The 22,028-nt window shown below is 31.4% G+C and overlaps 4 protein-coding genes and 1 long non-coding RNA gene across 16 annotated transcripts; 2 read left to right on the forward strand and 3 right to left on the reverse strand.

Annotated features, from left to right (window-relative positions):
• Positions 1 to 32: 32 nt before the first annotated feature.
• On the forward strand, positions 33 to 10,265 carry LOC143209509 (putative phosphorylase b kinase regulatory subunit beta). 6 transcript variants are annotated; one of them, XM_076425229.1, is made up of 20 exons: positions 33 to 51; positions 502 to 732; positions 836 to 954; positions 1,036 to 1,171; positions 1,788 to 1,995; positions 2,077 to 2,433; positions 2,515 to 2,712; positions 2,867 to 3,005; positions 3,082 to 3,362; positions 3,442 to 3,456; positions 4,098 to 4,328; positions 4,394 to 4,581; positions 5,117 to 5,232; positions 5,463 to 5,605; positions 5,668 to 5,943; positions 6,027 to 6,229; positions 6,329 to 6,466; positions 6,542 to 6,782; positions 6,878 to 6,985; positions 7,189 to 10,265. In XM_076425229.1, exons 2-20 carry the CDS (start codon positions 695 to 697, stop codon positions 7,363 to 7,365), a joined length of 3,312 nt encoding a protein of 1,103 aa, XP_076281344.1. In that variant the 5' UTR covers positions 33 to 51; positions 502 to 694; the 3' UTR covers positions 7,366 to 10,265. The 6 variants fall into 6 exon arrangements, with proteins under 6 accessions (XP_076281344.1, XP_076281347.1, XP_076281348.1 ...); XM_076425228.1 differs by lacking the exon at positions 33 to 51 and adding an exon at positions 88 to 277; XM_076425230.1 differs by lacking the exons at positions 33 to 51; positions 3,442 to 3,456 and having other exon boundaries at positions 87 to 732.
• On the reverse strand, positions 7,524 to 10,989 carry LOC143209515 (uncharacterized). The gene is made up of 4 exons (XM_076425247.1): positions 10,378 to 10,989; positions 9,945 to 10,284; positions 8,710 to 8,870; positions 7,524 to 8,634 (listed from the first exon to the last, which is right to left on the reverse strand). Exons 1-4 carry the CDS (start codon positions 10,393 to 10,395, stop codon positions 7,657 to 7,659), a joined length of 1,497 nt encoding a protein of 498 aa, XP_076281362.1. The 5' UTR covers positions 10,396 to 10,989; the 3' UTR covers positions 7,524 to 7,656.
• Positions 10,809 to 15,817, forward strand: Gint3 (GDI interacting protein 3). 4 transcript variants are annotated; one of them, XM_076425251.1, is made up of 7 exons: positions 10,809 to 10,950; positions 12,769 to 12,815; positions 12,918 to 13,035; positions 13,125 to 13,268; positions 13,390 to 13,795; positions 14,265 to 14,560; positions 14,644 to 15,817. In XM_076425251.1, exons 3-7 carry the CDS (start codon positions 12,959 to 12,961, stop codon positions 15,029 to 15,031), a joined length of 1,311 nt encoding a protein of 436 aa, XP_076281366.1. In that variant the 5' UTR covers positions 10,809 to 10,950; positions 12,769 to 12,815; positions 12,918 to 12,958; the 3' UTR covers positions 15,032 to 15,817. The 4 variants fall into 4 exon arrangements, with proteins under 4 accessions (XP_076281366.1, XP_076281363.1, XP_076281365.1 ...); XM_076425248.1 differs by lacking the exon at positions 10,809 to 10,950 and adding an exon at positions 11,137 to 11,272; XM_076425250.1 differs by lacking the exon at positions 10,809 to 10,950 and adding an exon at positions 11,170 to 11,283.
• Positions 15,090 to 20,793, reverse strand: LOC143209512 (synaptic vesicle 2-related protein). Of its 4 annotated transcripts, none has more exons than XM_076425241.1 (8): positions 19,941 to 20,081; positions 19,792 to 19,831; positions 17,597 to 17,781; positions 17,300 to 17,496; positions 17,163 to 17,226; positions 16,954 to 17,079; positions 16,683 to 16,891; positions 15,090 to 16,562 (listed from the first exon to the last, which is right to left on the reverse strand). In XM_076425241.1, the coding sequence occupies exons 1-8, from the start codon at positions 19,941 to 19,943 to the stop codon at positions 15,956 to 15,958; spliced, it is 1,431 nt and encodes a 476-aa protein (XP_076281356.1). In that variant the 5' UTR covers positions 19,944 to 20,081; the 3' UTR covers positions 15,090 to 15,955. The 4 variants fall into 4 exon arrangements, with proteins under 4 accessions (XP_076281356.1, XP_076281358.1, XP_076281355.1 ...); XM_076425243.1 differs by lacking the exon at positions 19,792 to 19,831 and adding an exon at positions 17,854 to 17,882 and having other exon boundaries at positions 19,941 to 20,030; XM_076425240.1 differs by lacking the exon at positions 19,792 to 19,831 and having other exon boundaries at positions 19,941 to 20,793.
• A 180-nt stretch (positions 20,794 to 20,973) lies between these two features.
• Positions 20,974 to 21,904, reverse strand: LOC143209528 (uncharacterized). Its single transcript, XR_013009103.1, has 3 exons — positions 21,841 to 21,904; positions 21,625 to 21,699; positions 20,974 to 21,558 (listed from the first exon to the last, which is right to left on the reverse strand). It is a non-coding gene; the product is annotated as an uncharacterized LOC143209528 (long non-coding RNA).
• Between the last annotated feature and the right edge of the window lie 124 nt (positions 21,905 to 22,028).

Here is a 22,028-nt window from a genome sequence, read left to right on the forward strand (position 1 = left end):
TAATTTGTGAAGCACGTTGTATGTGTGGGGTCACACTCGTGTCATCTAGCTGTAACTAAATACATTTAGAATACATATATATACACATATATATAAATAGACGCGTATACATATATATACATTACATAGTTTTATGTAAATAATTGCACGTGATCTGTCAAAAGAATTTAGAAAAGTTAATTACCGGGAAATTTCAATTGTGACATACTGGTTAGATTTTCGTAGCATTCTTTTCAAGTATAACTATAAAATAATCACAGCAACCTCGGAATAATAAGTAATGAAACTATATTAATATATTCACTTATCATATAAATATTAAACATAAATAAGAAATAAGTTTATAGAAAGATTTTGTATTTCTATTTATATATATAATACGTAAGATCTTCTGCGCCAATTACATTTGGTTACAGTATGAGCAAAACAATCGTCGAAAAGTGGGCAGTCAAGGTTAATATGCATATATGATATACTGAAAAAGAGTTTTTACTATTTTAGTCACCGCCTTCGAACGGATTTATCTCTTATTATATCAAAGGCTACAATATTTTCAAAGTGCTCTTTAAGAAAAAAAGATGTTATTGCTGACAAGAAAGTGAATAAAATTAATGTTCGTGATATGATTATGTGCAGTGTTAACTAAACTAGAAATATCATTCAAGAAAAATCGAAATTTATTATTTTAAACAAGATGACATCTCTTGTTACAACACCCACAAACATAAAAAGGTTCAATATTTCGTATACTTTTTAAACGATGCGAAACAATTAATTATTTTTATTGCTAAACAATTATTTTCAATAAATATACTTGTGTTGTTCGATTCATCAGGTTTTCTCAAGTTAGAAATGCGCGACAAGGTAGCGTTATTGATCTGGATATTGATATGTTTCTTAAAATAACAAATTATGAAGATACTGTTCGACAACTTGACATTTATTATGGAATTGGTATGAATATGTATTTTCTTTATTTATATTACCATCGGTTCTATATTGTTCTTCCATATATAATTTTAATCTATTTTTTAGTTAAAAGGCAGTTATTACGTTACCAGAGCTGTATCACAGGATTATTTCCACAAGTTTCAAGTGATAAAGTAGTGGGAAGCGTACGAGAAAGTATTTATTGTGCTGCTGCTATATGGAGTTTATATCAAGCATATAGGTAACTGCATTGTTTACATTATTAGTATATTATTGTATTTTTTACAATAATTATAGTACAGTCAAGCCTCGATAACACGAACCTCTGTAAGACAAATATTTTGTTCATTCTCTTCTGCTGCACTTTAAAAACCTCTATAAATCGAAATGAAACCTCCTTTAACTCGAATTATTTTCCATAAGTGTGGAAGCTAAACAAGCTAAGACAGCAGTAAATGTTTTACAAAGTTTCGTAGAAAGATGCAATGATATCGAAGAAAATGTATTCTCTGCTGTGGTTATCGTTGAAAATACTATTGATCTCAACAATCTGTTAATTCATCAACGCAGAGTAAACTCACAGATTTCTTTAATACGCAAGAGCCTAGTAGATTATATTTACTATATGTAAATCATAAATAACTCATCTCAAGAGTTGAACTTTTCTTTCTTTAAAACTATTACAATCAGTAAATTATTAACTCTTGTATAAACTCCTTGTAAATCGAATTTTCGTAGGGTTTCTTACTCGAAGACTTTGGTAAGTCGAAACCTCTATGACTCGAAGAATTTAGTTCTTCCCTTGAGATTCAAGTTATCGAGGTTCAACTGTATTATATGTAATATTGATATTTCAGACGTATAGACGATGATCGTGGAAAATCATACGAACTTGGTCAGTCAGCTGTAAAGTGTATGCGTGGGATTTTAGAATGTTGGGTGAAGCAGTCTTCCAGGATAGAATTATTCAAGCGCAATCAATGTAATCGCTTTGCGTTACATTGTAAATTTCACTTAGATACTGGTGATGAGATTTTTAATGATCTTGCTTACAATCACTTACAAGTAATTATAATATACAATATAATACTTAGCCGTAGCAGCTTGTATTTTATAATTATTACATGAAACTTTATTTTTTTATAGATTGATATTGTCTCTTTATATTTAATATTTCTTGTACAAATGATTTCTTCTGGGTTACAAATTATATATACCCAAGATGAAGTAGCTTTCATACAAAATCTTGTATATTATGTGGAAAGAGCGTATCGTACACCAGACTATGGCATGTGGGAACGTGGTAGCAGATATAATGATGGTACACCTGAAATTCATGCAAGTTCTATTGGTATAGCAAAAAGTGCTCTTGAAGCTATTAACGGGTGTAATTTATTTGGAGAGAAAGGAGCTTCTTGGTCAGTTATATACGTTGATATTGATGCACATAATCGAAATCGTAGTATTTTTGAAACAATGCTTCCAAGAGAATCAAGTTCGAAGGTAAAAAACTTTTTCATATAAAGTATTTATCGTTGCTATATTTATAACTATAAATATATATGTATATATATATATTTATAGAGTGTAGATGCAGCTTTATTGCCAACGATATCTTTTCCTGCATTTGCTACTCATGAAGAAGTATTGTACACTGAGACAAAGGCAAACATAGTTGGCAGATTGAAAGGCAATTATGGTTTTAAGAGATTTGGAAGGGACGGATATAAAACAATTTTAGAAAGCAAAGATCGCCGCTATTATAAATCTGGTGAAATCAAGGTCTCTGATGTATTTGATCGTTAGTATGTTATATTTGAAAAATTCATTGAAGTGAATTTGTTACATTTGTAATTCAGAGTTCAGAGTAAATTACGAGTTCTCGCACAACTCGACATATTAATTTGATACTAAAAAACATTTTGTTCTCTTGCAGGACTTCGATAATATTGAATGCGAGTGGCCTCTGTTTTACATTTTCATGATAATAGATGGTGTTTTTAAAACAATGCCAGAGCAAGTTGAAATATATCAGAATTTACTGAAAGACAGAATACATAAAGATATCAATGGAGGTATATTGCCTATGAGAATACATTTAAGTAAGCAGAATAAGATAAGAATATTATTAAACTTTTTCGAATTAAATAGATCCTGTGATACCTATGTATTACTATGTATCTGAAGAAAACTTGGAAATAGAAAGAAGTGATCCTGGTAGCACTTTTCGTATAGCAAGCAATGAGGGAAGAGGACGAAGAGGTTCTGGAGATTCTGAGCCTGTACCAATTTATTTATGGAATCAAGCTATGTTTGTAATCGCACAATTGCTTACTGCTAATTTACTGCATATCAACGAATTAGACCCAATCCGACGATATCTTCCTTCATATAATAGACCACGGAAAGCTGGAAGGTATTCAGCTTTTCAAGTAAGTTCAAATATGCATACTTTATTTCTACTAAATTATCATTTGTATAAATTATTTTGCTTATGTTTATTCCATACAGGCTAAACCCAGTATTGTAAGTAAATGATAATATTTGTATGTGTAGTTCAGTTTTCTTGCCTATATTTTCTTTTGAAATCTGAAAATTAGATTGATTGTTTGCTACTTTCTGAATATTGCATAGATATTCGAAGCTTCAACAGAGCTACATGATAAGACATGCCTAGTAGAATATTTTCTAATAATTTTATTCTATTTTTCAGTCACTATTACTTTTTTACTTGTTTCATTCGTAGTTTTTATATTATGATTATATATACTATACCTTCAAAGCTTTATATTGTAGTATTGTAATAGTGCATGAAGTTTGAGTGAAGGCATGATTTAAGTTATATTCCTTCTTATGATGCTTGTTGCAACTATCTCATTCTTCTTTTTCAGTGATTACTCTTAATGTACCATGATTAGAGGTGTGCGAGAACCCAATGGTTAAGACAGGTTGAGTTCTCGAATAATGTTTTCTCCCTGTTCCGATATCTTCAGGTTCTCGCAAATCTCTAACCATGGTACATGTTTCTATTTTTATCATTCCTTTTAACACTTCTATTTTATCATTTTACTGCATTAATTATACATTATTCATTTACTGTTTTATAAACCTTCTTACCATATTATAATGATGCATGATTTACCGATTACAAACTTTTTGTACATCAGGGTACTCATACTGATCTTGTAGTGCAAATCGTTCTTATTGCTGAGTCTATGCGACTACAAGCTATGATGGCAACGTATGGTATACAAACGCAAACTCCACACGAAGTAGAACCTGTTCAAATATTGTCATCTATGCAATTGGTAAAAGTTTATGAAAAATTAGGTGTAAATAGCAAACTAAATTTGCAAGGCCGACCAGCTAGACCTATTGGTTCTTTGGGTACTAGTAAGGTATGTTTAAATATATTAAACAATGGCTTTAAACAAAAAAATTGATCTTTAGCTTATCTTTTTAGGTTTATAGAGTGTGCGGCATGACAGTGCTCTGTTATCCTTTGATATTCGAAGTATCAGACTTTTATCTTTATAGAGACATGGCATTATTAATTGATGATATTAAAACGGAACTTCAATTTGTGGGTAAATATTGGCGACTTTCTGGTCGGCCTACTGTATGCCTACTAATACGGGAAGAGCATATGAGGTAATTATTCATTTTTGCCACACTTTCAATTAACGTAAGTATACAGGGTATACCAGATAAAGTGTTACAAGCTGTTTTATCGAAATCTAATGAAGATATCGACTTAATTTTTTTTTTTAATTAAATGGTTAAGGAGGACTGATATTTTAGTATGTATTAAATTTTTGGGGAAGAAAGGGGGGCCCCCAACATTTTTTAAAATGTTGTGATACCTCTCATTAAATTCAATAGCATTTACTTGTACTTTTTTTATTGCACATAGTTACAGAGTTATAGAAAGAATAAGAAAAAAGCAATAATACTTTCCATTTAAAAAAACGTTGGGGGCTCTCCTTTCTCCCCCCAAAAAATGTACGTAATACATACTAAAATATTAGCCCTCCTTAACCGTGTAATTAAAGTAAAAAAAAAGTTAATTCAATATCTTCATTAGATTCTGAGAAAACAGCTTGTAACACTTTATCTGGTACACCCTGTGACCCTGTGTATACACTGTATGTAAAATGTAAACCATTTATAATTCTGTTCATTTTAGAGATCCTCAATTTAAAGAAATGCTTGATCTCTTTGCAATGCTAAAAAAGGGATACTGTGATAAAACAAAAGTACGAATTGGTCGTTTGCAAAATCTCATTTCATCCTCGTGCATTGGTAATTACTGTTTAATAAGTAGAGGTTTGCAAGAACTTGAAAATTTCGGGTCGGGACGGGTTCTCGAAAATTTTCGGATTCTCGAATACAGCGGGGTTCCCGAGAATTTTCGGTATTTTCGGTATTTTCGATCATCGGGTACCCTACATTTTCTGGTTCTTACACACCTCCAATAAGTTATGAATTCTTGTTTATTGGGGGTATCAATAATTTGTTTTAATGTTATGTAGAACACTTGGATTTCATAAACACGATCGAAACAGATCTTGAACTTACACAATTCAAGCAATTGGAACATGATTATATTGGATACCAAAGTCTCACAGATGTTCCTAAAGCTTTAACTTATGCTGATGATATAAGAGATTATTCTGTAAGTCTCTTCAGTTGACAATTACATAAATATAGATTTATTTTCATTATTTCGTGTTTCAGAATTATATGAACGAGCCATTGTACAATATATTAACGGAGATCCGTAGTAATAAAAATCTTTATTCTCTGTGCCAACTGTATGGTATTTTATTAAAACAAGAGGGTATTGATTACGAAATTAATGGAATAACAGTTGGTGATCATTTAAGATCGTTATATCAACAAGCGGGCTGTCTCAGATTCTGGATGGTTGTCCGTTACTGCAGCAGCTTATTGAATCACACAGTTGATAGTATCAGTCCTTTTATAACAGGTGTCCTTGTTAAAGGAAAGCAGGTAACTTTGATATTTCTTCGTTTACCAAAATTCTTATTTATATTTCATTAACTTAAACATCCTCATTTGATTGCTAATATCAGATAACGGTTGGCGTTATTGGCCAAGAAGAAACAGTATTTGATAAACCGATGACACCGACCGAAATTCAATCTGTGGTGTACTCCACAATTCAACCACATAATGTTGTACAAGCCGTACTTCAACAAGAAGTTTTATTATACTGTGGTAGACTTATCGGAAGAAACCCAGAAATGTTTAAAGGAATATTGAAGATTCGTATCGGGTATATAACGAGACTTATATTACAAACATATACATATTTATAAAAATATTTTCAATAATTATTGTGTTTTATATTATATATATATATATACATTTACAGATGGGTTTTAGAAGCAATAAAGCTTTATTTACAAATGTTTGTTAAAAACCCGAAACCGATCGAAAATTATAGTCCTTTTGAAATTCGCCGATTCTTAATAAAAGTATTAACGGTTAAGGATTGGGCAAGCAGTGAAAAGTAAAATTCTAGCTTTTGCATTTCATATTTAACAAATAATCAGTTTCGTATAAATTAATGTACGTATCGTTACAGACTTACAGTTCTGGGTCGCAGAAGGCTTGAAGGATGTCTCTGTAGGGTACCTTCACATTTTTATAATTATGTTTGGGAAGTATTATTGCGTTGTCCGGGTGGTATTTGCGTTAATGGGCAAGAGCTACCTCAGCAACCTACTCTTTCTAACATGACTCGTTCCGAACTGACATTTGCATTACTCGTAGAATCTTTGCTTCACCATATTCAGTTACCAGAGTATCGTCAAATTATTGTAGAGGTATTACTTAATTGTTATTCTGATGAGAAATCGCATGTAGAGCTTTCCCAACTATAAAGATCAAATTTAATACATCAAATTATACTTTTTCACAGCTTCTTACTACAGTCTCGACAATTTTACTTCGAAATCCAGAATTGAGCTTTGAAAAGCAGCTGAATCTTAATAAACTTGTTGAAGATAGTTTTCAAATGTACTGTAAGGTATGTACATATACATTCTACAAGACGCGTGTAAAAATAAAATACTAAAGGTATGCAAGTATCGGGATTCTCGAGAAATGTTGAGATTATTCTCGGGAATCTCGAAATTTTCGAGTGCCCATCTCTGTCCTGGCCCAATATTTTTGGTTTCTCGTACACCTCCATAAAATACATAAATAAACGAAAATATAAAATTTTTTCAGGATCATAATATAGAAGAGACCAAAGATCTGTCACCATTTTTTTCCGCCAACTATTCAATAACTACTGGATACCTTGCTAGAGCTGTAGTTAATAATGTGCTCACTGGAGGATGTTTTGCAACCATCCATGATATTAATGATGCAATTGAAAATCGAGAAACGTGCAAGATTACGTAGTTATGTAGTAAATATTGTTTGTAAATGTGTTCAGAATGTATATTTATATAAGAATAGCGACCGATTTTCTAAATATATTATATTTCTTCGATAGAAGAATGTGTTTTACATAAATACGTAAATATAGCTGAAGTTATAAAAAAAAAGAAACTATACAATTTCGTTTAAAATTTATATTTGTGTACGAATTAGAATGTATGCGTGTTCGAAAATAAATTTTTCAAACACATTCAATAAAGCATATAATGATATCTTTATGCAACTGTACAAATGTAACTGCAGCGTTGAAAATCATCTTTTAGCAAAATTCGTGTCCATTGCTCGTCCACTTCGCTGTATATTATTCATATTTGATTTAATCCTAGACGCCACCGACCCTAATTCTGCAGCAGCTGCTAGATGTTTCCTAACAAAATCTTGATTGTATCCTTTGCTGCTGACGATTTCTTTTTTCTCTTCTTCGGTATACTTTCTAACATTTTTTTCCCTTTCCTTATCCCTCCATGTTGCATTAGCCATCATTTCCTGTCTACGCCTTTCCTTTTCTTCTTCCGTAAGATTGTGTTTCTTTTTAGAATTCCTCTGATCTTTATGCCGATTTCCATCTCTATATTTCTCTTGAGCATTATCAGCATATAAATTAGTACTTTCTTTATGACTGAATTTGCTTGTAGTATATTTTTCATCAACATTATTTCTGTTACTATATCCACTTCTATGTGAATTATGTTCTTTATCTCGAAAAGTCCTGGAGTAAAACTCCTTGTCCCTGCTTCTATCACCATCCCTTTTATATTCTTTGTATTTATGTTTGTTACTCGAACTGTTGCTCCTTTCTTTGCTTAAACTACGATTTCTTGATCGTTTCTCGGGTACCCTTTCTCTTTTGTCTTCACTCTTAAAAGATCTCTCTGTATACTTTTCTCTATCATTCTTCTTAAAATGACTACTATTTTCGTTACTTCTGCTTCTCTTTTCCTTCGTACGTTGTTTTTCTGTACTTTCGTCGCTTGAATCATCTTCCTTACTGCTTTCAGATTCGCTACTCGAACTACTTTCACTACCCTTCTTCTTTTTCTTTCGTTTGTGTTTGACTTTTTTCATTGACTTCATTAAGCCTTTATCATTCATTTTGTCTTTCAATTTTTTGTATTTAGCAGCTAACAATATATCTAGTTGCGTTTCATCATCACTGTCTAAATCTTGTTTATGTTTCTTCCTTTTTTTCTGTTTCTTTTCAATTTTACTTTTCTTTGACTGTTGCTCTAGCTAACAAAAAAAAAAAATGATTCATCAAATATTTAATAAAATTTTATTGTAATCGTTAAAATTACGTCTACATACCAATTGTCTCAGTTGTTTCAACTTAACAGGATTTTTTAGCAACTGATTTCTTGTTTCCATTTCTTTTTTTTTTATAGCATACAAAGGATCTTCTTGCATTTTTCTTGCTAGATCAACTTGTTCATTACCAGAAAAAAAACGTAGAGAAGGTGGAATACATTCTGAAAATATAGATAAGGTGTTCTTAACTGAAATATTCTATAGAAAAAGATAAGTAAATAGTAAATTATATGTGAAATTCATTTCCAACAAATCTCATACAAAATATAGGTAAAGTTGCCGATGTGATGTGGGTCCTCTCCGATTTCAATGAGTTTTAGATATGTTGTCCATTCTGAACAACATTCTCCTTTAAAGTTTTTGGCGGTCGACTTTAGTTTACGAGATAATTGCACAAAACTTTACTTGTAAATTCATACGTTCTTGATAGAGGACACCGTTTAGTATGGTAGAAACATCGTAGGCAGGTTTAGGTTTGGGTTTGGCTGAGAACTAGATGTCTTTGATGCTAAGGAGCATGGATTTTTGGAAGGAGATGTGGTCAAAGAGAAAGATATCGAGAGACAATTAGAGAAAGGCAGAATTACAGTTGAAAGCGTACGGAGTTAGTCTCATTATGACACATCATGCAAGGGAAAAGATTTTAAAAGATAAGAGAACAGGTGTGGGTGAGATAGAGTGAACAAAAATTCAACCAGGTGTAATGCATATATGGTTGTCCTATATCCTTGGAATTGAAGGAGATGCGCGAGAGCTGAAGGCCCTTGAGCGGTGGGGTTTTAGTGGGTATGGGCACGGTCCTCTATCCGGAAACCGTGTCGAGTCCCACACTACCCCCGACTTTCATCTTAGGGGGTGTGTGTCAATGCATTTCCTCATCGCTCTTAAACAAAAAGAAAAAGGTTTAGGTTTGGGAATCCAATCTAACTCAGCATTTACCAGTAAAGCTTTTTAACCATATATAGTAACCCAGACTAATCCAGACCTAACTCAAACTTAAAAAAGTTTTTTGCTAATATCTCAGAAACTAAAGCCAGTCGCCCCAACTATATTTATATTACATTTATTTAAAATGTCAAGTTTTATAACGTATTTCAAGGTCATCGAAATCTGTGACGACCCATATCTTCTTGGCAACTTTACTAAAATATATTTTCTACCGATACAACTGGAGGAAATATTTAGGTGCTTACTTTACATAAACCACCCTATATAAGGAGTATAAAAGAAAATACCGTGTTCAACATGATTTCTGGGTACTTGATTTACATCATTATCCTTTTCTGCTTGAGCCATTTGTTCAAAAGATTTGTCGATCGGTTTGCCGAGTAAATATTCTTCTCGATTAATTGTTTGATTCGGTCCTTTATACATCCAATCCAACTTTTTATCATCCTTTTTTTCTATTACACCTTGATCCATTGCATACTTTTTTATATCCTCCCGGTCTTTTTCCATTTCGATTTCTTTCTGTAATTCAGCTATCTTTCTCTTTTCTTGGCTTTGTTGTTGCTCTGCCTTCCAAACTTTTTCTATATTTTTTATGGTAGATGGGTGCCATGATTTTTTCAAATTCTACCTTAATGAAATTTGAACTTTATTAAAAACATATCTATAAAATTTCAATTGTACCACTAGCAAAGAAAACTCTATTATAATTTAACTTACCAAATCTCCACCGCCCATTTTCTTCTTGTTATATTATTATATATCGTTATTTGCTTATTCAAAATATTTATTCCACGTAACAACAGAAATAGTATAAACTTCGCATGCACTATGCAATATGAACGAATACTTTGCAATTGTGGAAAAATAATATAATCACATTTACCTTCCCACACTAGAGTATTGTTACAGAATGTTATAGAAGCGAAACTTTTGTTGAATTTTTGTATGCATGTAATATTTGCAGTAATATTTGCAACAATATGTTTATGCCTTAGACTACATATACTTATAGACCCGGCATAGATATAGGATAATAGGTTCTATGGTTCCACAATGGTTCCAAGATAACTGAAAATAACGGAGAATCTGGTCAAGGTCAAGTCAAGTCACGTCCACGTCACAAGATATTTCAAAATGGTGAATAGCGATATAAAAGCGAAGTATACAAGTATATTTCTGCATTATTTCGTAAACATTTGGAAAAACTTGTGCAAACTTGTTGCATAAAGAATTGTGAGGAACGACAGAACCGTGATATAAATATATCTTTTCACAAGATATAGTAGAAAAGTAAGTTATCGTCTTTTTTAGAGCGTCCGAATAACTGTTTTCGTCAGAATTTGTTATGCCTGATTCACATGTAAGGACAGAGACGAAATTTTGCAATTGTAAATTTCTTTGATATTAAGGCAAGTCCACAATGCCTCTGTAAAAGTCCTTCGTCATCTTTGTAGCCAAAGTTTCATACCTGTGTATTATATAGGGTAGGTGCTATTGCTATTGCTATTACGCTTTGAAGTTCAGAATGTTCAGAATGATTCGACTTCTGAACGTTGATGAAAATATCGAAGTATGACACAGTATGACACGTTAAATGTGACGTAATAAAGTGGTGAGCAAAGTGTGCGTTTTACTAATTCAATTCAGAGTTTTCTAATGTAATGAATAATGTACATGAAACTTTGTGGGGTTGGACCGAGAATTTCATGGAGACAATCAATAAATTAACACACGACTTAGTGGACACAGTGTCAAACACCGATTCGAGCAATTTTATTCTTACCGATGTACTCCAACAAAAGTTGACTGATTATTTTCACGAATGCGCAGCCTTGTTATCATTCGACGACTTTCAATTGCAATTATTAAAAGTTTTTTCGTTCACATTTATTAGTACCGTAGCTCTGATTTTCATCGCTTGGCACATTTACGGTCCAAGAATTTCTGAACAATTTATGGAACCAAGTAAGGCAATATACATTCTTCTCTTGATGTATACATACGTTGTAGTATTTTTCTCTAAACAAAGTTATAACAAAGTCTTTGTATATTTACCGTAGCGAGTATAAGAAATTTTTTTATTATTTTATGGGGTTAACGATGTCATATGCGAACTTACACATATTATTTCCCTTTTATACTGTCTTAATAACAAATGGACAGTGGTTTTAAATGTTTGTATTACATCTATTTACATTAGAGGTAGTAATGTAATAAGTTTCACACGATTTATTTTTTGGTTTTGCATTATTGTTAATGGTATTGTATTTATGAATTAATAGCAAGATGCTTCTATTGTATGTATAAACAAGGTAGAAATATATGATAACGAACGATAAGATAAATTTAGGAAATTTTCATTATAAAGATAAAATCATGTAAAATATTTCAATTGTGTGTTTAAAAAAAGATATTATATAAAAAATGCCTACTTGTCATTGACAAAATATAAAATGATATGATTACATAGTATAGTACATATATAAAGTATTGTTTGTAAATTATAATGCTTTATTTTTTCTAATGAATATATATTAATCTGATATCTAATCAGAGCATGGTATATGTATTGGTAATTTAAATTAGTATATTTCCAACTTAGGAAATGTTTATATTTTAGAAATTCCATTTTGTCAAATGCATGGATTTTAGTGAAGAAACAATGAAAAGTGGTTATTCAGTATACTATATACATATATATTTTTAAGTTTAATAATCTAATTTAATTCTTTCTTAAGTTGTATCAGAAATAAAATTTTGTATGAATTATAAATAACTAACAAGGGGGTATAAGAGATCTAGTTCTCCTTGATATTAATGAAATTTTGCAGATTTTGAATTATTTTAGTAATAATAAGTAACTATATATTATTAATTTATTCAATTATTTTATTAATAATATGTAACTATATTCGTGAAAAAATTATAAAAGATAATTTACATTTCAATTATATGCATACATATTATAGTTATAAACCTATCACCGAATTTTATAAAAATCTGTAAAGACCAGATCTAGAGCATCCCCTGTAAACTTGATGAGCTTCAGATTAAAAAATGACTATATAGGAATATTGCAATCAACTATTATAATATCTACTATTTTAGATCCCGTATCTGAAGATTGTGATTCTTCGTCAGGAGAATAATTTGGTGTAAGTAATTTATTGCTTGATGAAACAATTGTAAGTGAAACGATTACAATTGCTTTTACTTATGGTATAATTGGAGCGTATAAAACTTTCTTTTTATTATAGGTTTCATTTAATCATATAGAGGTACCAGATAATTATTAAATATGGCGGACAAAATAAAAGCATTTTTTCAAAAGAAAAAGACGAATGTAAAATTTATGAATGCTGGGAAAGGATATAAGTAAATTTCATTTTACTGTTTTTGTTGTAATAGTAGAAAATGTAATTTAAAATCATTTTGGAGTAACATTAATGAAAAATTGTGTACAGATTATCGGATACAGCAAGTACCTCTGTTCCACGTCCAGTAAGGGAACCAATAAAAAGAGTAGAGCCTACAGAAGAAGCTAAAGTAGCTGGTCAAGCTGCTTTAGCAAGATTAGAAGCGAAAACAAATTCTACCAAATATAATAGGTAAGTTATATTTAATAAAGGTGTATCTCTTGCTTCTTTATATTCTTTAATAAGCTCTAGAAGTTTATTTTCATAAGTAAAAATAATGTAAATATCATCTTCTCATCTATTTTTCTTGTAGATCGTATGCAGCTATTAAAGCTCAAGTATTACGCGAATTGGAACAAGAAAAGAAAGCCAAGCTAACGGAACAACAGAACACTCCAAGGTTGCAACAAGAATCTGAAGAATCAGTCAAAGATGAGTCAATGCTAGCGGTTACTGATATCTATTTTCGTTGTCCATATTTATCCGACGAAATATTGTCGAAAGAAGAATGGAAGTCAAGAATAAGAACCTTTTTGTATGACCAGTTGCAAGGAGAAGAAGCTGGTCTAACAGCATGTTTAGTTATACAGAATTGCAATCCTAAGAGAGAAAAAGTTGAAAGTTGTGTTGAAACACTGGGAAAGTATTTAGAAAACATCATAAATAACCCAGAAGCAGAGAAATATAGACGAATTAGAATGCATAATAGAATATTCCAAGTAAGAATCGTCTTTTATTAGTGTATTCAAATATAAAGAAATTTTTATCAAAATCCTTATCATTAGAGGTGTGCAAGAACCCAAATACATACACTACTGTGAAAAAGAAAGAAGCATCCAATATAATTATAAGATATAATGACAAACAATTATATATATATGTAGAAATTGTATTGTACAATGATTGATTTATTGCATTTAAAGTATTAGATAATCCGCAATAACACATATTCTCAGAACTATTCAATTAAACAGCGGAATCGTTTCTCAAAACTTACCCTGTTCTTATTTGATTTTTTACGCTTTTCTATTAGATATGGCCGGTTGCTTCTTTCTTTTACATAGCAGTGTATGTCAGGTGCCTGGATCGGGACGGGTCGAGAATCCCGATATATTCGAGAACTCGTTCTGGTCCTGAATACAATTTTCGTTTTAATTATTACATTTATGTGTAATTAATATTTCGAAGGAGAAAGTACGTCCTATAGAAGGTACGATGGACTTTTTACACGCTGCTGGCTTTCGAGAAACGAAGTTATTGCATAATGACGTAGAGGAAGACTTTTTATTATGGAGCCCGGAGAATTGTGACATCGAAAGCCTTACCATATTAGAGAATGCGTTAAAAACTGCAGAATCTTTTCCACTTGAATTAGATAGAAATATCCAAGTATTGATGCCTACACAAGCAAGTCAAAGAACTGAATTGCCAGCAAATTTCTTTAATATAAGTCCAGAGGAAATAAAACGAGAACAGCAACTTCGGTAATTCGAAACATAAGAAATAAACTATAATATATTATTTAATGGATCGAATAAATAAATTATTTTCTTGTCAATATCAACAGAACTGAAGCAGTTGAAAGAAGCCAAATGTTAAGGACAAAGGCTATGAGAGAAAGAGACGAGAAACAACGCCTTCGAAAATATAAATACTCGTTGATTCGCATCAAATTTCCAGATAATATTATTCTACAAGGAACATTTTTCATACATGACAAGTTCCGAGCTGTATTTGACTTCGTTAGTGAAAGCATAACAAATAGCAAGACGCTATTTTGCTTAACAGATTTGACTGGAAAAAAATTCAATGAACCGTGTTTCGATAAGAGTTTACTTGAACTGGAATTGTTTCCCGCTGTTCTTTTAGCGTTTATACCTATGGGTGAATCAGAGAAACTAACCGAGTCTGCAGGTTATTTAAAAGAAGAATTACTTGCTTATATACAATCTTAAAACAACCATTTTATAACTACACCCATTTTCTTGAAACATAATACAAATGATTACAAAATTTGATTAATAGTTTTATTACAATATCTTTCATCATTCCGATTATTAAACAGGCACATACGAATAAGGTATTCAAAATTTATTGATGTAGTTTTACAAAGATATTTTTAATACTTGCAAGATCACATCTTTTACTTTCCAGATTCTGTTTATTTGTATTTTGTATACAAATGTTGTATTCTGTATTCAGTTTGCTTGTATGTAATATATAATCCATTACTATTGATTAGAAAATAAAATAGAATAAACAAGATTATGTTAATTAATACTATTTCTTCGTTATACAATAATTAAGTTATTATACAAATATAAAATTATTGAGAATAAAAATCGCATAGAAATCAAATAGATGTATTAAGGTAGTCAAATTATGATTTTAGTTTTATATATTTTAAATTGCATTATTCATATAATATTAAAATACGTAAATGAAATCAGAATTCACTGTGTGCGCATAGTGATTCTGCATTTTGTGTGTTTGGCACTTACGTTATTATATTAATATTTTGTATCAGTCTTTGTATATTCTTATATACTTTTTAAAATCTACTATCATAATCTATATTTAACAAATATATCATAAGAAAATAGTAATAATACGTTGAATAATGTGTTAATATGATACATATATATATAGTTTATCTGGTTGATTTATGAGGTAAAATTACATGTACTTATATAATTGTAAAGAACAGAAATAAAAAGAAATACATCAATAAATACAAACAATCTTTCTTCATTATACGAAGATTGTTACTCGAATTATAACGAGATATAGTAAAAACAATATTACATCAACAAAAATATACTCTGTATCTAGTCAAAATGTCTCAATAATACCAACAAAAAGGAAAATTGTAAATGAGTTTATCTTGTATCTTGAGCTGATTCATTTAACGACTGATTTTTCGTTTCAACGGGCAAAGCAAGTGTAGCAGCAGCAGCACATAGTGCTGTTACAGCATATATTGCCATTGCTCCAGTAATAGACCATTGTAAAAATACTTGTGCTATGTAAGGTGTGACCATCGCACCAATTCTAGCCATGGCACTGCAAGTACTTACTCCAACACTACGCAAATGGGTTGGATATACTTCTGGAGTGTAAACGTAAGCTGCTTGAAAAACACCAGCAATTAGGCCTCTGGCTAGAAAAATTGCGAGTGTCAACGCGATTCTGTTTAATAGGCAGACTCTACCTAAAAAACAAATCAGCATGGCGAACATTACTAATTGAAAAGCCATTGTTTTCCTTCTGCCGATTTTTTCCATCGCAAAAATGGTGGAAAATATTCCTGGGAACTCAGCTAATGTTGTCCAAAGCAGATCAATATAATCACTGCGTTCTAAACGGCAATCTAATTGACATGTATCTTCTTTCATATTTTCCCAGGAACTGCACTGTTCGGCCGATGTATGAAACAGTTCTGTTGTCATCAATACTACACCGTAGTAACAGAATGCTGTACTCATCCTAGAAGTTTTATCTTCATTACTTGTAACGAATTATCAAAATTACATGCAGGATGTTCACGTTATTACTAACCAGCGTTTTTCGCGTTAAATTGTATTGTACATTTATTAAAATATTTACCATACTAGCCAAAGCAAAGTAGATGTTCTGCACATTTCTTTGCTTAGTACATCCTTCAATTTACCATGGTTCACTTGATAAAAACGATCCATAACTAATCTTCCTGGAGGTAAAGGCTTCTTATTTTCTCTTGCTACTCGTTCTAATGTGGAAACAGCTTTATCCATTCTTCCAGTTGACATATCAAATACCATCGATTCTGGTAACCACTATTATAAAATACAATAAAGAACATACACAATTGATAGTATTATCCATTTGTATTACTTACAGGAGTGATAATAGCAAATACAAGAAGTGGTATTGTTGATAGAATGAGAAGCCACCTCCAACCAAAATTCGGCATTATTACCAATGCTATTGCTACCTCGAAACAAGCTCCAAGAGCCCAAAAACACTGTTTAGAAAGGTAAGATTTTATTATTTTATGCAATGAAAAAATATATTAATAATTATTAAGATTTATTTTGGCATACGAACATCTAATAAAATTACACATTTTGCTCTCTGCTTGGCTGGAAGAAATTCTGCGTATAGTGTTACTCTGAAACAGAAATAGATTAGTGTAATTACTTTCAGTTATTAGCATCGGCTTATGGAGTTTACCAAATACTTACGATTGTGGTACACAACCGATAGCAAAGCCAACTAGTCCTCTGAGTAACAAAATCCATAGAAAATTTGGTGAAAAAGCACTGAAGAAAGCATAGTAAAGTAACAAAATTGCACAGAGTGTTAAGGATTGTTTGCTTCCATATCTGTCACTCAAGTTACTCCAAAATGTAGAACTTAACATCATACCTAGAAAAACAACCTACAAGCCATCATTATATAAGGGGGGAATATATAAATATTAAAATTATCTTATAGGATTTATTAGATATAGATATTATATACATGTAATTCCATATTACCGTAGTTGTCAAAGCTTGTTGATATCTAGTAATGCCCCAGTCACAATGCAACGATGGACTTAAAATACTTAATATTGTTATTTCCATACTGTCCACCATCCAGCAAAGACCCGTAAATAGAGATAATTTAACTTGAAATTTTCCAAATCCTAATGCATTGATAGCTTGTACTACAGTAAATGTATCTGTCACAATAAATATTAAAATAAATTCAAAGCAAATATATATATATATATATATTAATGTTTAGAACATACAGATGATGTTACTCCTAGTATATTCAATCCTATTTCAAAAACAAAATACAATTTACAATAACATATTAAACAATAGAATTATGAATAATAAATATAATTCATGACATTAAATATATTTATATACAGTTTGTGTACAATAATATTAATTGTATAAGTAGTGAAAGTTACATTGATTAATAGGAAAGGAAATAGAAGAGGAAGTAGTTATAAGTACATAGTGTTATATATTTTATTTTTAAATGAAATTTTTATTATAAGTAGAATTACATTGTTCAAATACATTTATACGATTGATACCTTACATAGTCTTAGAGGAAAAAATATAGTATGATTATAAAATTAGTAAACATAGAGGAGTAACTGATAATTTACAGAAAAGAAAGAAGTAGTGACATGTAATACTCTAGGTCTAATTCCATTTTAATAATTGCACCGAATCCTAAACATTACAAAATCCAAACTTTGCTATACTAATAGATTTCGCAATATGAACTTTAATTTCCATTACTTATAAATTCCAAAGATTTATAAGCTACCTGTATTTTTTATATAAGCTTATTCTTTATATATTTATTATAAGCTTTATATTTTATAAGCCTCAATTATATCAGAACTATTATGAAATTTGTTATTATTAGACTCCAGATTTTATGCTTTTATAACAAAAATGAGCAAGTGCAATTTAAAACAGCGAACATATTAAAAGACCTTAAGAGTATTAATATATTATTTCCACCGCATTAAAATTATTAATGAAGAATATAAATTTATATTTAGCTCCTGTGTCTTGCAATTGATGCACGAACTTCTTATTTTGCATAAACATCCGGAGTCTAGTTATTATGTATATGACAAAATATTTAACTTACTTAAATAATATTAATTATTATACAGTCGAACCTTGATAACTCGAATCTCAAGGAAAGAACTAAAATCTTCGAGTTATAGAGGCTCCGACTTATCGAAGTCTTCGAGTAAGTGAGATTTACCATACGAAGATTCGATTTACAAGGGGTTTGTACAAGAGTTGATAATTTGCTGATTTTGTAATAGTTTTAAAGAAAGAAAAGTTCATTTTTTGAAGATGAGTTATTTATGATTTACATATAGTAAATATAATCTACTAGGCTCTTACATATTAAAGAAATCTGTGATTTTACTCTGTGTTGATGAATTAACAGATTGTTGATCAATGGTATTTTCAATGGTACCAAAGCAAAGAATACATTTTCTTCAATATCATCACATCTTTCTACGAAATTTCGTAAAACGTTTACTGTTTTTTGGGCTTGTGTAACTTTCACACTTGTGGAAAATAATTTGTGTTAAAGGAAGTTTTATTTTGATTTATAGAGGTTTTTAAAGTGCAGCGGAAGGGAATGAATAGACTATTTGTCTTATAGAGGCTTTCGAGTTAAAGAGGGTCGAGTTATCGAGGTTTCACTGTACCCAGTAAGCAAAAATGCTAGATTTGGGCCATGGCACATAAGCTCGTGTAGGCTCGTATTCTTGCCTTGGCACCATCCCAGCACAAGCTGCCCTCGGCACAATCCTGGCTGCTCGATCCATTTTAAGAGGACAGCTTGTGCCGGGATGGTGGCGAGGCAAGAATATGAGCTCATGCTACCTTTGCTGCCATGCCCAGAATCAAGCTATTGTGTGCTTCGAGCAGTTCCAAGCGACATTCAGCCCGTTGGGTGGCCTCCGCACGCTGGGCTCGATTTTTGCTACGACAGGCCTGGTTGACTGGGTCTTTTGTCTCAACGCATTGCCAATGTTAATTGTTAGTAAATTTCATATGTCTACTTAGAGAGGACTAAAGTAAGATGCATTGAAAATCCTGTGTAAAATATATCTCATTCATAATAAAATTAAAGCAATCCCCTGAAATCCAGTTATTTTTTCATGCATACTTAGTAAGATATTTACACAACTTACATTTACCCACTCCTTTACAGATAAAATTAAGCAAGTTATCCTGCAGATAAAAAGTGTCAGTAATATTATGAAGAAATATCAGAGTTATTTAGCAATAATTACAATATCTTTATATAAATTTGTATACATATTTTATAAAAATGATATACCATCTGGAATAACTACTACAGAAGATAATTCCATAGAACGTTCGACATTGTTTCCAAAATTTCTGCTACATCTTGATGTATTGTCTGGATGATCATTTAATTCCGAACTACGTAATTCTAATTCACGATACGATTTGTTCGATATTTGATTCTGATTAGACATGATCGTTCATCTATCATGTACCCGTGATAATTACAAAATTAGGGAATAACACTCGTGTTTGTCACTAGTGATGCAGTTAATTGATGTGAACAATTAAAGTAGACTAATTAATTAACAGAAATGTGAATCTTCAATAGTATATAAAGCATGACAGGTTGCAGGAGGATAAGGTTAAGTCTTTATACTGTCCACTGAATTCGTCGGAACAGGCATTAAATAATATGAAATATGAGAGAATACTAATAACAAATGTAGGTTTGAATATTATTTAGCGTTCCTTGTGTAAATCTAGAAAAAATTGAATGAAAGTAAATATACAATATTTAAAAGAATATAGGTAGGTATAATGTTTTGTCTATCTCAATTTTTCAGCCACGCACGCACTAGCAACAAAATGGCGCGCGTAATTTAAAAGTGACGCTGCTATATATAATTCATAATTATACTGTACTTTGTAATTGTATTTCTGAATTACAAATTACATTGTAATGTAATTGATAAGAGACTAAAATTAAAAATTACATTGCAATTTAATTGAATGAAGCGACTGAATTTCGAATTATGAAATGATTGAATACAATATAATTGAATTACTTCGTAATTATAATTTGTGAAGTAATTCAATTGCAATTCAACACAATAACTGTGTAAAGGGGTTACGTGAGATAGGTCTATCCTTATATACTTTGTGACTTTGTCTCTGCTTACCATAGACATATAGAGATAGACTGCGTGGCCTGAACGAAGCGCTGAAGCCCACAATGGCGGCGTGCGAGAGAGAGAGAGAGCATTAGCCGGGGTCCATAGCGCTCTCTTTCTAATTGATGTGTCGACACATCATATAGAAAGAGAGCGCTATGGACCCCGGCTAATGCTCTCTCTCTCACTCTTTGTACCGCGCGCCGCCATTGTGGGCTTCAACTCGCCCATAAGACGGCGCAGTCTATCTCTATATGTCTATGCTGCTTACATACTCCTTGAACTCTCTCAATCCACACGGCTTGAATGTTCAAAATTTGGCGGTCTTTTTTATTCGCATACAACTGCATACAACGTAAGTATAAGCATACATACGTATACACATACCTCCACCTTCCGCCTCCATGTGCTCCTATAGATCTACATCTATGCGTCCCCACCACCAATCACTATCGAATTCCAACAGCAAGAGAGGATCATCGACGAATCAGTGAAGGTAAAGAGTAAGAAAAGAATAGATAGATCTATTCTACGAGTCTGACAGGAAACTTTCTAAAATTGATACCACAGATAGACTCTATTTGTAACCTATTTCCTCTCTGTATGTATATTAGCTGCAATTTCTATACATATTAAAAAATGATGTTTATTAAACGTTCCACCTGGTTCCACCAGAGGGCTATGACCAACGACAATTCCCATAAGTTATAAGTTCTGTATAGCGCTGTATAGATTTAAACCTTGATCTAAATATCCCTATAATTAAGTTGTGTTAGATTTTACTATGATAAATGTATGATAAATGATCAATGATATACTTACTTGTGTTTTGTGTATGAATTGTTGCAGAAGCGCAGTAATTGCTTTTTCTTGCCTTCTCGAAAATTTCAGTTGTGACTGCAATTATAGTTGGAAATAATTGCCATTTAGAATAATGTCATTCAAAAGTAAATATGTATACAAAATAATTATATCCACCTACAAGCACTTCCGGCTGATATGGTGATGTATATATGTTATCTTTATGTATATTCTTACCTCTCACGGGTAAATATCCACAAAACAGCTGTTCGGTAGAGATGTTTATTACAACGTTTTCGAGATGTGTTGGAAGTTCGGTTTCTCTTAGTTGCTGAGATAATAAACAACAGTAATGTAGCACCGAAAATGATTATTGTGTAAATCTATTTCTTAGTAATACGTAACCTCGGTAACTCGAATAAAGC

Source organism: Lasioglossum baleicum, chromosome 6, assembly GCF_051020765.1.
Source record: "Lasioglossum baleicum chromosome 6, iyLasBale1, whole genome shotgun sequence".
NCBI lineage: Eukaryota > Metazoa > Arthropoda > Insecta > Hymenoptera > Halictidae > Lasioglossum > Lasioglossum baleicum.

Excerpts from the sequence above, each read along its gene's own strand:
- LOC143209509 (XM_076425229.1), top strand. The coding sequence starts at position 695 with ATGACATCTCTTGTTACAACACCCACAAACATAAAAAG. Across the intron at positions 1,172-1,787 it reads AGTTTATATCAAGCATATAG|ACGTATAGACGATGATCGTG; the intron begins GTAACTGCATTG and ends TTGATATTTCAG. Across the intron at positions 2,434-2,514 it reads CAAGAGAATCAAGTTCGAAG|AGTGTAGATGCAGCTTTATT; the intron begins GTAAAAAACTTT and ends ATATATTTATAG.
- LOC143209515 (XM_076425247.1), bottom strand. Across the intron at positions 8,871-9,944 it reads CAGAAATCATGTTGAACACG|AATGTATTCCACCTTCTCTA; the intron begins GTATTTTCTTTT and ends CTATATTTTCAG. Across the intron at positions 8,635-8,709 it reads TGAAACAACTGAGACAATTG|CTAGAGCAACAGTCAAAGAA; the intron begins GTATGTAGACGT and ends TTTTTTTGTTAG.
- Gint3 (XM_076425251.1), top strand. The coding sequence starts at position 12,959 with ATGGCGGACAAAATAAAAGCATTTTTTCAAAAGAAAAAGACGAATGTA. Across the intron at positions 13,036-13,124 it reads AATGCTGGGAAAGGATATAA|ATTATCGGATACAGCAAGTA; the intron begins GTAAATTTCATT and ends AATTGTGTACAG. Across the intron at positions 13,796-14,264 it reads TGCATAATAGAATATTCCAA|GAGAAAGTACGTCCTATAGA; the intron begins GTAAGAATCGTC and ends AATATTTCGAAG.
- LOC143209512 (XM_076425240.1), bottom strand. The coding sequence starts at position 20,103 with ATGTCTAATCAGAATCAAATATCGAACAAATCGTATCGTGAATTAGAA. Across the intron at positions 17,782-19,940 it reads TGTAGTAGTTATTCCAGATG|ATACATTTACTGTAGTACAA; the intron begins GTATATCATTTT and ends TTATTGTGACAG. Across the intron at positions 17,227-17,299 it reads ATCGGTTGTGTACCACAATC|AGTAACACTATACGCAGAAT; the intron begins GTAAGTATTTGG and ends TTTCTGTTTCAG.